The sequence below is a fragment of the Pelobates fuscus genome, chromosome 6 (genome assembly GCF_036172605.1).
Source record: "Pelobates fuscus isolate aPelFus1 chromosome 6, aPelFus1.pri, whole genome shotgun sequence".
NCBI lineage: Eukaryota > Metazoa > Chordata > Amphibia > Anura > Pelobatidae > Pelobates > Pelobates fuscus.
The window spans coordinates 141461477-141478196 of NC_086322.1; the positions used below are offsets into that span (position 1 = coordinate 141461477).

Sequence of the window (16720 nt, forward strand, 5' to 3'; positions counted from 1 at the left end):
AGAGGGGGTTGAGGGCCCTGCTCGAAGAGCTTACATGCTAGAGGGAATATAAAACAAAACCTATGATTTTCTTCTTTTTTTTTTAATTTGATTTATTTATCTATTTATTTTGTGCCTTTCGGTCACTATCACAAAATGCCACTCAATGTATATTACTTGTTTTAATATGTTGTGTATATTAATGAGTATATGAGAGAAAAAGTAAACATACAAGTTAACTACATTTATTATTGGTTTGTATTTGTGTTGTTTCAACTGATGTGCGTTCTATTCTGTGTGTGTGTGTTTGCGCGTTTGTGTGTAGGGGGTTCCTTTTTTCGTTTTTACTGCCTGCATTTTTTTTTCTTTCTTCATTTCTAATATATGATTAAGTAAATAACAGAGTGATACCTCTAGTTAGAGGTGCCCCAGGGCCTTCAGATACTTGGCATGGCAAGGTTACAGAATACTGCGAGAACACAGTGATACATTCCTTCCACAAATGTTCAGGTCATACACAAAGATTAATGTTGTGACTCGAGTTTGGAAACAAACGAGCATAGCACTGTGGATATTAGGGGTTGGAAAAACAATTGATTGTCATACCAAGTCTGACTTTCAAAAGGTGTCGCCAGGTAATGACTATATAGGAAGAGCTGTCTGCTGACTTAAATATGGGGAAGCAATCCAAAAGGCCATTCATACCAGAATTTTAGATCTTATCTATTGGTATCTGTAATTTTCAATGCCTGTCCTCAGGGCAGCAGCTGTGAGTGCAAACAGTGTAGGAGGCTCTGCCTTCTAACTTTATTGCCATATTACTGTGTCTAGCTGGTCTTTTTGTTTTATTTAAAAAACTAAAAAACGTGAATGGATATCTCCAGGCTGTTGTTCGTTCTCAGGAATAGGCTAGGTTAACAAAAATCCATATATAGCCCAGTTTAAGATTATTCTCTGTTCTCTGTGACCTCATGATACAATGCTGCTTCAGGGGGAATTCCATTGTTTTGCTCTTTTAAAATGGTTTTAATCATGCAAAAGTAAATCTGTCTCCTTTTGACAGCTCGCAGTGCATTACACGGTTTAACTATATGAATAGAGAACCCACAGAAACATATTCTTATTTTGTGTTCTCCAGTTTCTGTATGATTAGATTTTTTCATGGCAGCTTTCATGGGATATGTTCCTCATGATGCCCTGCTAGAGTGCCGAAGAGCAGCTTTCTCGGGTGTAGGTCGCTAATCTACCTTTAGAACTTAATTCCTTTTGGGTTTCATATACAGCTATAAATGGGAACGATCTGTTATTAGACTGATTTTTAAGTTCTCTTACATATTTTTTTTCTTTTTGCTCAATGGCTGACCTCCAAGGTTCACACTGCGTAGTGAGTTTTATCACCAGCATGCTTAAATTAGATATCTTTTGGTTATTGTTATTATTATTCACATTTATATAACTCCAACATATTCCGCAGCGCGTTAAATTTATAAATGGTGATATCTGACAACAATTAATTAACATACGGAATATAACAGACGAGGTGTAGAAGGCCCTGCTCTAACAAGCTTACAATCTATGAATCTCAAAGTTGCCTCAGTAGACATGTGTTTAGTAAGCCTAAACTATTGTCTATTCTCATAGGTATTGCCACCCTGTCAGAACTAGACATATTCTATCTGACAATGTATACATATATGTTGCATAGCCTTAATCCTATTGGATCTGAACTCAGCAGCAAACTGTTTAGCAGAGCTTGCTGTGTGCAAACATCTGAGCCTTCCGTTCCATGTTGTGGTATTTTATTGTCTTATACAAGAAAGCTGATGACTCTTTATTTATCCACATTGTTCTCAATTCAGCCTTGAATTCTGCTAAGTGAAACTCTGTCTACCTAGTCTCTCTATGTAGATTGGAATTCAGTAATTTCAAGCAAACTGGAACAGGACCAGTCCTACGGTGAGGCATGGCTCATCAAAAATGACGTGGCTTATAAATGACCTGTATGGGCAGTTATTTTTTGGTAATCTGAAACGTTCATCATTAGATCTAGTCATGTTCAGTATTACAGATATGTAATTTTCCTGGACTTATGTATTTATAGTAGTTTAGGTTGAAATGTTGAGACATTGAATGTATGTTTTGTAATTTAAAAAATATATATATATTTTTGTGTTCCAGTCAAACAAGGTCCCAGTAGTGCAACCGTCACATGCTGTCCACCCGCTTACACCTCTCATCACATACAGCGACGAGCACTTTGCACCAGGAGCTCATCCATCACATATCCCTTCAGATGTTGGCTCAAAACAAGGTAAAAAGAATTGTATTATTAGGCTAATATAACAATTAATACATTTTAACAGGATCAACTTAAAAGACTATGTTTGGATAACTTTTATGTGAAAACTATGAAACATCCTTAGATCCATTGCTTCCAGAAGTATACCAGGTGGGGCTACCACTATTTGTCATCTGTACATTTTAAGTTCGCTGACCATGGGTTGACTTCCGGCTGTATTCTGATTGGCTGAAAAGACAGAGGAGCCAATGAAAAAAACAATTAGATTTAAAATACCCATGTACCATGAGTAAAAGGTATATTTTCTGTAATGAGCACATGTTATGTTGTTTTTGTATACGGACAGCTCTGGATTCTGTTGAGAATTTCTAAAACCATGACCTGGCTATTGCTTGTGTTCTTTCCTAACTCCTAATGATGCTGTTTTTCATTCTCTTTATTTATTGACCAAAACAAAAAGGACAACCTGTATGACTGATTATGAGTTTTACACTTTTTATTTATTGCTAATGCCAATGTTTGAGTGATCAACATACAGACTAGCTATGGTTATTGCGTTTTTACTATGTGCCCAGCTCCTGTACAAATCACACAATTAATATTTATTGGTTATTATTTTGAACAATTACTACATAGAAATAGCTCTAATAATACTGTGTATATTCTACATGCATCATAGCTGTTTTCTGTAGTGCAGACTAAGCTCATGAAAACATCCCAACAAAATATGGGTTAATCATAATAGTAATAACCTTGCCCTTCCTATTCTACAGAATAACATTGAAAGTTTCAGTCCAAAATAGTAGTCCGTTTGGGAAATTAGATTAGTTTTTATGGAGAGGTACTTGGTCTTTTTGTAGGGCTTTGCATTCCCTGGGCTGTGGGGTGGTATGTAATTTCTTAGGGGATTTTTTTTTTATTATTATTTTAACTCTGCAAAAAGTATAACCAATGCAGAGCAAGTTGACCTTGCAGCCCAAAGCCGTCAGTGTGATGAAGAGCTTAGTAGAAGCTGCAATGACAATCGGGAGCCAAGTGAATCATATCAAATGCGAGCATTAAAAGCCTAAAAATGGTTCGTAATTAGCCACTGATCCTCTGTGGTTGCAAATGTAGAGATTTTTTTTTTTATGTATCACCTTCAGGGAATGGGTTTTAATGTACAAACCAAAATATACAATACCCAATTCTGTTATATTTAAAGCTTGTTGTTCTTTCAATATTTTTGGATACTTTCCCAATATAATATTTTGTTAATTTTCCAACTTTTTGTAATGAAACACCAAGGCAAATAAATATATACAAATTTTAATTTATTTGTATTCCTTTTGGGGAAGGGGACATTTTACTTACAGTGAAATAGGGGTTAAATGGAGATCAGAAATTGGCTAAGCACCTTATAAATGTAAATTTCTTGGTTATTGCATTCGTGTATATTTTTCCTCATCCGTCAAAAAAATAGAACAGAACTGGAGGACAGTGACTAATCCATTGAGGGCTGAGAAGACATTAATGTCTTCAGGGGTAAAATAGCAGAACTTGCCACTTTATTTTGCACTGGAGCATAAAATCGTTGTTGTAAACCAGCATATAAATAAAAAAATATTATTGGTCAGTATATCTTGCATACACTTTCAGTCATATCTACTATTTGGAACCTCATGTAACCTTGTGCTTTATCGGCAGGCATTCATCGGCGCCCCCAGGGTCCAGATTTACCTACTTTCTACCCCCTATCTCCAGGAGGTGTAGGACAGATGGCACCATCACTTGGATGGTAAGTTTTATTTACATGACCTTTTTATCTGCTGTTTAGTTAAAGCGAGCAATAGGTTGGTCAGTGGCATTATTCATTACAAAGAAATGTTGTACACAAAGGTTCTTCAAGCCAGTTTAAGCTTGCCTTCTGAGTGTTTTATGATGTCCTTGCTCCAAATTTAAGAAGTCCATTGCCTATAACTAAACATCTTAATGGTATAGGGCAGGGATCTCCTTGGAAAATTGACAATTCTTCTAGAATGTACAGTTTCTGTGCTTGGTTCTATTAAAGGTTGCACATTTAAAGAGACATTCTAAATATCTAAACCACTTCATATTAATTAATAGTTTCTTCTTAGTCTCTGTGCCTTTTTTTCTGACAATGTGAAACATTGCTGTTTCACAGAAACTGCATGGTTTACTTTTATGCCTAAACCATGTCTCTACTGGCTGTCGGACTAACAGCCATTATAGGCACTTCCTCCTGAATACCTTTGATTTTCAATGTCTTCATGTTTGGTCTCATTACACACAACATGATGATGATGCCGAATGCCGAATGCCACTAATGCTTCTCACAGAGATTATGTTCACTGATGATCTTAGGGGATAGACTGCTGCAAGACGTGTGTCCTGGCATGGTCAATATAATGGCCTTTTAATATGTATTTAATTTCTTACTACTATTTGGCACTAGCTATAATCTAAAATAGTAAAGGAATACATCTTTAAAAATCTATTTGTTTTAAAGTTATAGCATTCTTGTAGCTGATTAGCAGGCTAGGTCTTACCAATATTGTTAGTATTTTCCACTGCTATGGCTTGCGAAGGATCTCCTTCACACCTTTTTAGACTCCTAACCTTATGTTGTGTGATGGCTTGTTTCAACAAGAACAATCTGGGTATTCTAGAATTTGTCTTAACCAGGGCTTGAAATAAGAGTGGAGTCGAATGTCTCACTTCAGCATGTTTTAAACAAAGATTATCAGTGGTGGGATTGCTCTAGGTTGAGGAGATAAAACATTTGTTGGGGTCGAAGCTTGATAAGAGGGGAATAGTGACAACACAAATGATATGGGAAGACTAGTTGTTGAATTGCTGTTTTGCATAGAGTTTATTAGATGTGAGAATGGTATATTTCACATATTTGCTCTGTGTCCCCCATTACATTTCTTACTACCGAGCGTCTTATTGATCAGAATTATACAATTCATATAGAAAATGACTTCCTGTGTGTCCATAAAAGGACACGTTTCATTTAGATGTTTTTAATTGTGTGTTAACCACATTTTTTTTCTAGTTAGTGAGAAGAAAATGGCTCATTTAATAATGTACTGTTATTGAGTTATTTCCTCCAAGGTTTGAAAGCAATACATCCCTTTTGCTTAAAAATTCTAAACCATGTGTTGTGTGTGCGTGTGTGTGTGTGTGTGTGTGTGTGTGCGTGTGTGTGTGTGCGTGTGTGTGTGTGCGTGTGTGTGTGTGTGTGGTTGGAGAATGGTGACTCTTGGTATAAAAGATCTTTGGGGGTATTTAATCTGTTCCCAATTGTGTTCACATATTTCAATAATTTCATTAGTTATTAAAACAGGCTTTGACCATATAAAACAAAACATTTTTAACTGTTCAGTGCTGGCATGAATATGAGGCATTCATGCTTTTCTGCAAAGTAGAATTCAGTGTGTTTTTTTTTACAAAGTGCTACTTTATAAAACCAGAGTTTCGGAGCAAAGGCAAATTAGAACATAACAGCAGATATTCCGTGGGGAAAAGGACCAGGAGGAAGTCTTTCACTCCTCATTTCACTGTATCCCTCTGTTTGTTAATATATTCTTTGGTTTCAATCTACATATTTGTAACTGTTGTTTTTTCCCCAAGAATCCTACTAACAAACTATCATGGCAAAAGGGACTTTCTTTATGAATGGGTTACAACAAGCAAAAAATAGTGTTTTTTAATATTTTAATAAGACACTGTTTCTAGTCACATTAACATTTAACAGCATATACCCCCTATAAATAAATACAAAGAAAGAATTAACTGGATTTTGAGCCAGCCAAAGCCAAGTTCTTCCTGCAGCCCGATCCTCCTCCTGTGACGTCACTTCCCTTTACTGCAGGTGGACAGACATTATTAAGGACATTGGTGGGGGGGGGGGGGGGCTTCCTGCCATTGCGTGTCTCTCACCAGCATGCCATAAGAGCCAACATCAGGTGCCAAACATGCACAGATTTAACATTAATCAGCCCAGGACGCGCTTTCCAGGCTAGCTTATGACACTGCTGAAGGTGGAGTAATACCTCCAGCTCCAAAGGGCCCTAACTATGTATGTGCAACTTTTCAAACTGAAATGCTATGTATACAGACTTCAAGCTTGATGATTATTTCAAATCACTAATACGTAATGCTGCTCCAACCACCCTTTAAGTGAGCTAGAAATGCATGGCGCCTGAAATTACAGTCTTGGCTAACATACAAGGAATGTGAACTGGATCTATGCTGGAAAACCATGTAAACATCCAAAATTTAAATTTGCTAAAGATTCTGATACATAGCTTATTCTCTTCCCTCTATCCTATTTCCTCATTTCTCATCCGCACCCTGTCTCCCTCTCTTGCTCTTCCTTTCACTAAAGTTTTCAACCTCTCCATCTCCTCCAGGACATTTCCTTCATCCTTCAAGCATGCAACCATAATGCCAATTCTAAAAAAGCCCAACCTTGACCCCAACTCCCCATCTAACTACCGCCCTATATCGCTACTGCCTCCAAGATCCTTGAGAGAGTTGTGTATGCGAGATTGACGGACTTCCTCGAATCCAACTCTCTGCTTGACCTGCTTCAGTCTGGAATTCCGCGCTTGTCACTCTGTTGAAACAGCTGTGACCATAGGCGTGCGCACGGTGTGTGCCGGGTGTGCCTGGGCACACCCTAATCCCCGCCTCACGCCTCTGGAGTGAGACCGGCAGGGGAGAGATCTCCCCTGTCGGCTCGACTGTTCCCGGCAGCTGGGGCTCCACAGTGCAGCAGCAGCACACTCACGCTGGGGTCCTGGAACAGCCTTCACTGTGTTTCCACTCACAGCAGCTGAACATATGAAGCAGGCAGCCAGGAGGATCGATTCTGGAGAGAAACCACCCTGGTGATCCTGCTCCGTCTGACAGCCTTTACACACAGGAAGCATGTGACCTGTTATTCAGGCACAGACGGGCAGCCCAAGCGGGACTTAAAGGTCTGTTTCCGGTCTATGTGAAAGGCTGTCAGGCAGGGAGAGGGGGTGAGCAGGGAGTCCAGAGCTGCTAGCAGGGAGTCCAGAGCTGCTAGCAGGGAGTCCAGAGCTGCTGGCAGGGAGGGAGGGGGAGGGGGGTGAGCAGGGAGTCCAGAGCTGCTGGCAGGGAGGGAGGGGGGTGAGCAGGGAGTCCAGAGCTGCTGGGAGGGAGGGGGAGGGGGGTGAGCAGGGAGTCCAGAGCTGCTGGCAGGGAGGGAGGGGGGTGAGCAGGGAGTCCAGAGCTGCTGGCAGGGAGGGGAGGGGGGTGAGCAGGGAGTCCAGATCTGCTGGCAGTGAGGAGAGGGGGTGTGAGCAGGGAGTCTAGAGCTGCTGGCAGTGAGGGGAGGGGGGGGGGGGGGGCAGTGAGGGGAGGGGGGGGGGCAGTGAGCTGGGAGTCCAGAGCTGCTGGCAGTGAGGGGAGGGGGAGGGGGGTGAGCAGGGATTCCAGAGCTGCTGGCAGTGAGGAGAGGGGGGTGTGAGCAGGGAGTCTAGAGCTGCTGGCAGTGAGGGGAGGGTGGGGGGTGAGCAGGGAGTCTAGAGCTGCTGGCAGTGAGGGGAGGGGGGGGGGGTGAGCAGGGAGTCCAGAGCTGCTGGCAGTGAGAGGATGGGGGGTGACCTTTGACCCACAGTGTACCATTTGTCACTGTGCTCTTGATTTCTCCCCTTCTGTTGGAAGCAGGAAATTCAACTATTTAAGCTGAAGTTTCAGTCAGGAGCTGAGCGCAGAGCTTTCAAGGAGCAAAGTGGGCAGTGGCACCCAGGTATTCATGTTTATTTAACTTCTTAAGGTGTAATTGTATGTATGTTTGAGGATGTAATTGTGTGTATGTATGTTTGAGGATGTAATTGTGAATGTGTTTGGTGTGTAATTTTAAAGGTATTATGTGTGTGTTTGAGAGCGTAATTCTGAGTATGGTTTTTATGGCTGAATGAGTGATAGGTGCCCAATACCTTATGAATACACTATACACGCCTTGACACCCATGCTTTGACACTCAAATTCCCAACTTTCCATATACATACACACACACACACACACACACACACACACAGTGATTGCGCTTTAGGGTGCACACCCTAATGCAAGAGGCTGCGCACGCCTATGGCTGTGACCAAAGTATCCAATTATTTAGTCACTGCTAAATCTCGCGGCCATTACTTTATCCTAATTCTCCTTGATCTTTCTGCCGCCTTTGACACTGTTGATCATCAACAGCTTCTTTTCATTCTCTATACTCTGCTCTCTCCTTGTGCTCGTCCTACCTCTCCCAGTGCTTTTTCAGTGTTTCTTTCTCTGGCTCTGCCTCTTCTCCCCAACCCCTCTCTGTTGGTGTCCCCTAAGGTTCAGTCCTTGGTCCCCTACTGTTCTCCATCTATACTGCCTCCCTTGGTAAACTCATCAGCTCCTTTGGCTTCCATTATCATTTATATGCAGATGATACACAAATCTACCTGTCCTCTCCTGATCTCTCTCCACCCATCTTGACTTGTGTCTCTGACTGCCGCTCTGCGATTTCCAATTGGATGGCTGCTAACTTCCGTAAACTCAACCTGTCCAAAACAGAACTTCTGGTCTTTCCTCCCGCAAGTGTTGCTACTCCCGTGTCTGTCTCCCTCCAGGTCAACAGCGCCACCATCACCTCTACCTCGCAGGCTCGCGGCTTGGGTGTTCTTTGACTCCAACCTCTCCTTCACCCCTCATGTCCAATCAATCGCCAAATCCTGCCGCTTCCATCTCAAAAACATAGCTCGTATCCGCCCCTATTTAACACCAGACATGGCTAAGGTGCTGGTCCATGCCGTTGTTCTTTCTCATTTTGACTACTGCAATCCCCTTCTCAGTGGTCTTAATTGTTCCCAGATTGCACCGCTGCAATCTATTATGAACGCAGCGGCAAGGCTAATTTTCCTGTGCGCCCGCACCACCCCACACCTCCCCGCTCTGTCAGTCCCTACATTGGCTTCCAATTAGATATAGGGCTCAATTTAAGATTCTGGTACTTGCTTACAGTTCCTATATAATGCTGCTCCAACCTACCTATCCTCCCCAATACACGTGTCTGTTAGTCCATCCATTGTACAGCGCTACAGAATTTTGCTGGCGCTATTTAAATAATAATATGGAGTTACGTCTTGTTGCAAACACAAGGAGTCAAACAAGCCAAAGAGTTTCTTTTTGAAGCTGTTGGCCATCTACTCTTGGCTACAGGCATGTGAAGTGTGTGGTCTGATAAGGCCTTGCCTACTTCACTTTACTTGTTCATACGAGCTTGTGTAATAACCTGACTGGGGTATGAAGAGGACAGAGTACAGCTAAGACTATATGTGCAGGTGGAAGGCCAATACTTTGACATAGTTAAACACATTTATCTTATTTCCCGAATCACCACTTCTAACACTGGCAATATTGCTCCAATTTAAGGAATTCGCAATTGTGCACGCCCCCATTTCACTCTTCATCCTGAATCTGCTGATACATTTATGAATATCCAAGACTGCACGCAGGGTTGTTCTGTCTCCAGTATGTAGACCACAAAGCCATAATCTTTCATTTTGGCACCAAACCCACAATCTTAAAATCCAACCTATTAAGGGGACAACTGAGAGCAACTAAAAAAACATAGAAGTTATAACACACGTTTGGGACAGTATGTTTCTTCTGTGCTGCTCGCCTAGATTAATTGCTCACCCTGGAGGTGATTAAGTTTGAATTCGGCTACTTTTGCTATAGCTGTGATACCTGCCAGACCAGTGGCAATCATGACAATCATCAGAGGCACGTCAGTTGTCCTGTGAAAGTGATGTTAAATAAATATTTCTTGCCTCTTTTTCGGTGCCTAGACTCCTCCACCCATGAGCTTGCCCAGTGTGATGCTGCTTAGAGAGAAGCATCAGACGCATTTGATTGACAAATAGATTTTTGCTTGGTAATGGAGACAGAAGCAATGGAAGGACCTCTAGAGTCGTGCTTAACCCTTAAATGTAAACATTGTAATTTTTACAAAACGGCAATGCTTTACATTAAAAGGTTAAAACTACAGGACCACTGGACTGTAGGTAGTATGTTAGTAGTTGAGTAGAAAGAAAACTTTTAGGTATATTATTTTTTGCTCTAGTCCCCTTGAAGGTCTGCTTGTACTAAAGGTCATATGTTTTATCTTTGCTATAAAATACTTTTAAACGATAACTGAGCTTTTTCTAGGTTAATCTACCCTAAAAGCATAATTTCAATCCTCCCCAGTAACGGGCAATTCATTAGGTGCACAGATCGTCAGAACTGTGCCATACGTATGTGTGACTTCTATAGCCGTTTTATATTAAATCTGCTAATCAATAAACGTGTTTGAACTTAATTGATTGAGCCAGGTCAGCCAGGAATGAATCAATTATTCCGTCTGAACAACTCTTTTTAAATATGTTAATCCAGTTCAAAGTGGAGAGCAGATCCACTCAAAAGGGAACATAGTGCAATTTAATCAGCTCAAAGTGCCCACAAAAAAACCCAATAGCAACCAATAATACCTAATAGCAATGCCGCCCTCCCCCCCCCCCCCCCCCCCCCATGCGCTGTAAAGTGATTTTCAGAGGTACCCATAATCCGTGCCGCTGTGTACAGCGAAGGGTAGTTTTTAATCTGCTGTAAAATTCTGTCCATACATATATATTAATTATTTATTTATAAAATATTTTACCAGGAAAGATACATTGAGATTTCTCTCGTTTTCAAGTATGTCCTATAATGGCAGTATTCTTCTTTTTTTTTTTTTTTTATATTTTTCTAACATTGTTTTTTTTTTGTTCTAGGAGTTTGTTGATAAAATGTCTGTCCAGTATGTTTGTTCTAATAATTTGGTTTTGTGGCATATATATTTTACTAGTTTGTTAGTTTTATCATTGATTATACTGCAGTGATGCTCTTTCGCATTCAAGTCCTCTATGAATATTCTATATCAGACTCTCTTTATATAGTTTATTACTTTTTTTTTTAATATATATATTATAATCTTGTTCATATTGCGTTCTTTTTGCTACACATGTACAAAGTAAAGTTTGCTGAATGTGGTTTTGCCTTTGGGAGAACTGCACATTTGTCAATAAGACTGATTTAGGAGGAGCCTTAGAATTTGCACTGTTTTCGAAGAATGAATTTTAGGAAGAACAAGTGAAGGATATCTTAATACTGGGTGATAACTCTAGTGCACCAACCTGACAAGGTGCCCACCTCCTCCCAAATATAAAAAAAGAAATAACATGTACCTGTCACGATTATATCTGCAGTTTCCATTCTCCCCTTTATTGGCGACTGGAGAATTGGCTGGTTTTGTACAGGTTATGGCATGTAATGGGTTTAAGTGGGTATAACTCAACAAACTTAATTAGCCACCACTGAGTATCAGAGTCCTTTTGTAGCACTCATTTTTAAACCTATGGAATTCAGGAAGCTTGTTTCTATAGGACTGGTTGGGTTTGGTTGAAAGGTTTGTTAAATACTGAGATAAACATGGAGAAGGGACCAAGTACAGCATAGCATTAATAAATACCAAGTGATGCTCAACATAATCTATCTGCTTACACACACAGGAGGAACTACTCAACTGTTTACATATACAAACTTTTATATGTCTCTTTTTATTTTTTATGTATGCTTAAACTCTTAACGGCTGCATGATGGTTTACGCTGTTATGTAATGCAGGACTTTGACGCCCGTTCATGTAGCCGTCATGAGTTAAGTCCCTGCTGGTACCAAGGCGCTCCAGGTATCGTTGGACACCTGAGGATTTCCTCTGTCAGCTGGGGCCACAAAAAGTTAGTGCTGCACTTGGTCCCTTAAATCATCACACTCCGCCATCATGATTCTGAGTTTGTCCCAGTATGAAAAGAACCTGGTGTGGTCTCTTTGCATGCCCCTCTTCCCAGTGATTGGTGCTAAGCTTTGCCGGCTGCCCATCAATAATCTCCATTTCAGAAGCTGCAGCATGAGAGGGGGATCTCCCTCTCATGCTGCAATCACATAGTACAGAGTGCTCACAAAACTCTGTATTGTTAGCTGGGAACTCCCTCTGCTGATGTCCGTACTGATGTCAGCAGAGGGAATCCCTCTTGGTGGGAGTGAGGAGTTTGATTATGTTTGGATTATGGTAGGGTTAATGGTTGGATTACGGCAAGATTAGTGGAAAAGGTATACATGTGTGGTATCATTGTACTCGAGAATAATAGCAGAGTACAAATATAGGGTGGTAACAGTAGTAGGGCACAAATGGTCTGTGAATTTGCCCAATATAAAACACGTGTGAAAAACCAAAGAAATCTTAATAATTTGAATTTGAGGTTCATGATAAAATGGTTACATGAAGTGTCAAAATGCTTTTAGTTAAATAGTTATAGCAATTATGCTATGCTGCCATTTTTACTTTATTTTATTTTATTTGTTTTATATTAAGGTATTCACATCACATGGTTCCTGGACCTCCGGGGCCTCACGCAACTGGAATCCCTCATCCTGCTATTGTCAATCCTCAGGTTAAACAAGAGCATTCACACAGCGACAATGAGCTAATGCATATGTGAGTTTCCTATTTATGTAATTGCATGGCTGCTTTGTAACAAATGTTGTTCTCCCGTTTAAATGTAAGTTTCTATGTGAATAAAATTGGCAATGTGTTAGAAAGTGGTAGATGAGCAAATGGCATGTCTAGAAAAGAAAGCGGTAAAAATCAGACTCCACCGTTGTAGTTAATTCACTACCGCGCAGTTGCACGTCCTTCAAGTAAAAATCCTGTAAAAGCTGAACATTCAGTAAATTTCCTGTTCATGACTAAAATCTTCTGGCACCAAACAGTGTATTCATGAATGGCTATGGTGTAGAAGAGGTGAGCAGCACCTTTAAGAAAGTCCACAAATCTGGGTCAGTGTGACAGTATGTAATGAGAAGAGAACAGAATGCAAACTATAGTGTAGCTGTTAGTAGTTGAGTAGAAGAAAAGAAAAAAATGGAATTGCACGTACAGTCCCCTATATTACAGGCTTTCACAAAGTGTTACACTCAAAAGGTCCATCACTGTTTAAATAACAAAGTGCATTTTCAAAAATATTGTTCACATGAGGTCCTAGTCACGTGACCGTTGGATAATTCGCATAAAAACAACACATCATTAGTAATGAGCAAGTCAAATAAAGGCAATGGTAACAACCTTTATTATAGCTTTACAAGTAAAAAAAAAGAGGGCTAAAGCATACATTAAGTCTAACAAGATCATCAAAAAATAAAAAAAAGAGGTTCCTAATTTTGTTTCACGCTGTTTTGAGATCACACTATATATTTCTTAAAGTGACACTGTCATTACTTGGCGCTGTCTGTGGAGGACCTTGTGGGATCCTCCATAGACCTCAATGCAGAGAGTACAGCAGTGACGTCCGCTGCTGGTGCAGAAGCATCAGGAGCTAAGAGGAGAAGATGGAAGATGGCAGCGCCCAATTTTTTGCAAATTTGACAAAATCCGCAAACGGTGACAGTCACTTTAAATGCCTCTGAACAGACTGAATAGGGAATGGGCATGGTATATTCCATGAGGGAAGGGAACAACTATGACAAAAACAAGTAAGAAAATAGAACCTAATGGTTTTAACTGGTATTATAAAAAAAAAACAAAAAAACCTTTGTTCGTCTAGATCTCATAAGTTTATGTTCCGGTGTAGTTTGTACATGTTAAAATGTATTGTAGTGTGAAGTACACTCAGACAGTAACATTTTAGGAACTATGTGTTTGTGGTCTAAATAGTTTATGTATGTCTCTTGCCATCTATAAATGCCTCTTTCCATAGGTATGCATGCAGCCAAATAAATATTTGCATGACTCTGCCATTGGGTTCATTCCAAATTGCAATGAAAAAAAAATGACTTTATGTTCCTTGATTAATTAAAATGAATTCTAATGTAGCAGACAGACTTTTCACACCGTACTAAGGGTCGCTTCCAACAGTCACAGCCGTTTGAGTTTGAACATCCTCTTGCTTTACTTGAAATGTTGCCGCTTGTTTCAGTACAACTCTCTCTTCCTTTCAGGAAATCTCATCATGAACAGAGAAAGGAGCAGGAGCCAAAAAGACCTCATATAAAGAAACCTCTGAACGCTTTCATGCTGTATATGAAAGAAATGAGAGCAAACGTAGTAGCAGAGTGTACACTTAAAGAAAGTGCCGCCATCAATCAGATTCTTGGCAGACGGGTAAGTAGAAGGATGTTACCATTTGCTCAGCTCACCCTTTCATTGTAATAGGTGAATTTTTGTGAATTTTATATGGACTGCACAATGATCGTTTCACTTTATCTGACGTGCTTGAATTACTTTTGTGAAAGTAATTATTTACACTTCACAATGTGTATGCAAAATAATTCTGAAATGTTTGACCTTTAACAAATCGCTAGAGCAACAACATGGCAAAGTTTTTAGTGAAGAGAGCCCCTGCACTCACTCTTAGCCCTGAAAGTGGCAAAAAAAAAACTTTTACAAAATCATTCCAGCTCTAAGCCAGCCCCCCAGAGCTGTCAATCAGCAGCTAGAATTCTATCTTTTGGGCCATTCATTGTGTTAATTTTGTCTGTGTTGTGCAGCGCATGTGCTTCACATGCACAACTAGGACTGATCTCTCTCTCTCTCTCCTATCCAAAGGGAGATTGGAGCCTTGGTCTTCTGCCCTGCCAATTGCTACACAATCTTGTTCACAAAACTGACCTGGGCTGTAAGGCTGCCCTTCATTTATAGTAAGATTTTACCAAGTAGATTTGCCGATGTGGAATACCGCTTAAACCAATGGACCGAGATTGCAGTTTTGTTTTAGATGGGATTTTGTAAGATCTAAGGATGATAGTTAAAGGGGCCTATTTGGGAGGTTTTGTATTATGCATCCCCAGCAGAGGGGATATTTGGGGAGTTTTTGCTTATGCATGCACCAATAGATGAATACTTGTGGGTTTTGTATTATGCATGCTGCAGTAGAGAAGATATTTGGGAAGGCCCTCAGCAGAAAGGATACTTGGACCTTTGGATAATGCACACACCAGTAGACTGGATACTGGAGTTTTAAGTTATGCATGTCCCAAGAGGGATGCTTGTGAGGTCCAGATTATGCATGCACCAATAGATGGATCCTTGGGAGATTTGGATTATGTGTGCATCAACATAGGGGATACTTGGGAGGCGTGAATTAAACACCCACCGACAATTGGGAGGTGTAGATTATGCACACACCAAAGATTGAAAATAAGTCCATTTGCAGAAAGACCATTCACAAAGAGAGTGGTCACAGTACATCTTGAAGGCACATAAAATAAGGATTTAGAATAGCTGTCACCCATACTGACGTCACAGTTCATGGTAAGGGTGTCCACCAGATGGAATTAAGCTGTGTGCTGTCCAGATGTGAATGGTTCATGGAGAGATAGAAACGCTTTACTCAGCAATATTCATTTACAGTAAGAATTGAGTCATTTTTTCCCCTCCTCTTTATTTCCTGTGACTCACAGGTTTCCAGGAACATTATTATCCTCCCTGTTTACCTATATGTGTGTGTATTCCTGGTTTGGGAGTTTTTGTTTTGTGCCCTTTGCTACACAGGTTACTAAAAAACACGTAAAACTTGTGTACGTTTTGGGTGGTTCAAATATAGTCCAGGACTTTATAACCATCATTTAATACATTTTATTTTTTCACTAAACATATGCCAAAGCAGAAAGGTTTGTAAATACTCAGCTCAGTCCAGCAACCAGATGCTACGTGGTAATCATTCCCATGTGCATTAATCTTTCTAAAATGTGAGTGGATAAAGGGTTTGTGGTTTAATATTCCGATGCAGGCAGCACTGGGCTTTCTTGTAGTTCTGAATATAAAAGTAAAACATTTAATGAGAAACCTGTCCTTGTATATTTCTGCCATTGGTTTTTATGTTTTCCATAAAATTCTCTATTTGGTTGGTGGGTTTGATGAATCAAGTAATGTAATCTCAATATTTGTATGTGCTGCTTCATTAGTACATTTCTTGAAGGGATATTATACTCGCCCATAATACTTCAATTCAATGAAGTGTTCAGGTCTAGTGACCTTGTCCATTTAACCCTGCAGTCCAATGTTTACATTGCAGGGTTAAGTCCCCCTCTAGTGGCTGCCAGTATGACTGCCAGTATGGCAGCCACTAGAGGCGATACTGTTGCACTGACCACGTAAATCTCGGTCATGTGACTCAAAGCCTCTTGCGGAAATTATTATTCAATGTGTTCCTTTAAATATAATATAATTCTCTTACTCTGCCTTTGCCATGTGTTATAGAAGATCCTAACTTTATTATGAAAGGAAACACCATAGCATTAGGGATACAAACCTATATTCCCATCACTGTAGTTTTACCCTGGTTTCTCTCCTC

At 40.3% G+C, this 16720-nt stretch overlaps 1 protein-coding gene across 2 annotated transcripts in view; it reads left to right on the forward strand.

The window, feature by feature from the left end:
- LEF1 (lymphoid enhancer binding factor 1) overlaps positions 1-16720 on the forward strand; it is a 95770-nt gene that overhangs the window by 37184 nt on the left and 41866 nt on the right. For both annotated transcript variants that reach the window (XM_063458366.1, XM_063458367.1), the window contains exons 4-7: positions 2158-2290; positions 3965-4055; positions 12745-12867; positions 14367-14529. In XM_063458366.1, coding sequence (XP_063314436.1) covers positions 2158-2290; positions 3965-4055; positions 12745-12867; positions 14367-14529 — 510 coding nt within the window. The remainder of the gene's footprint in view (positions 1-2157; positions 2291-3964; positions 4056-12744; positions 12868-14366; positions 14530-16720) is intronic.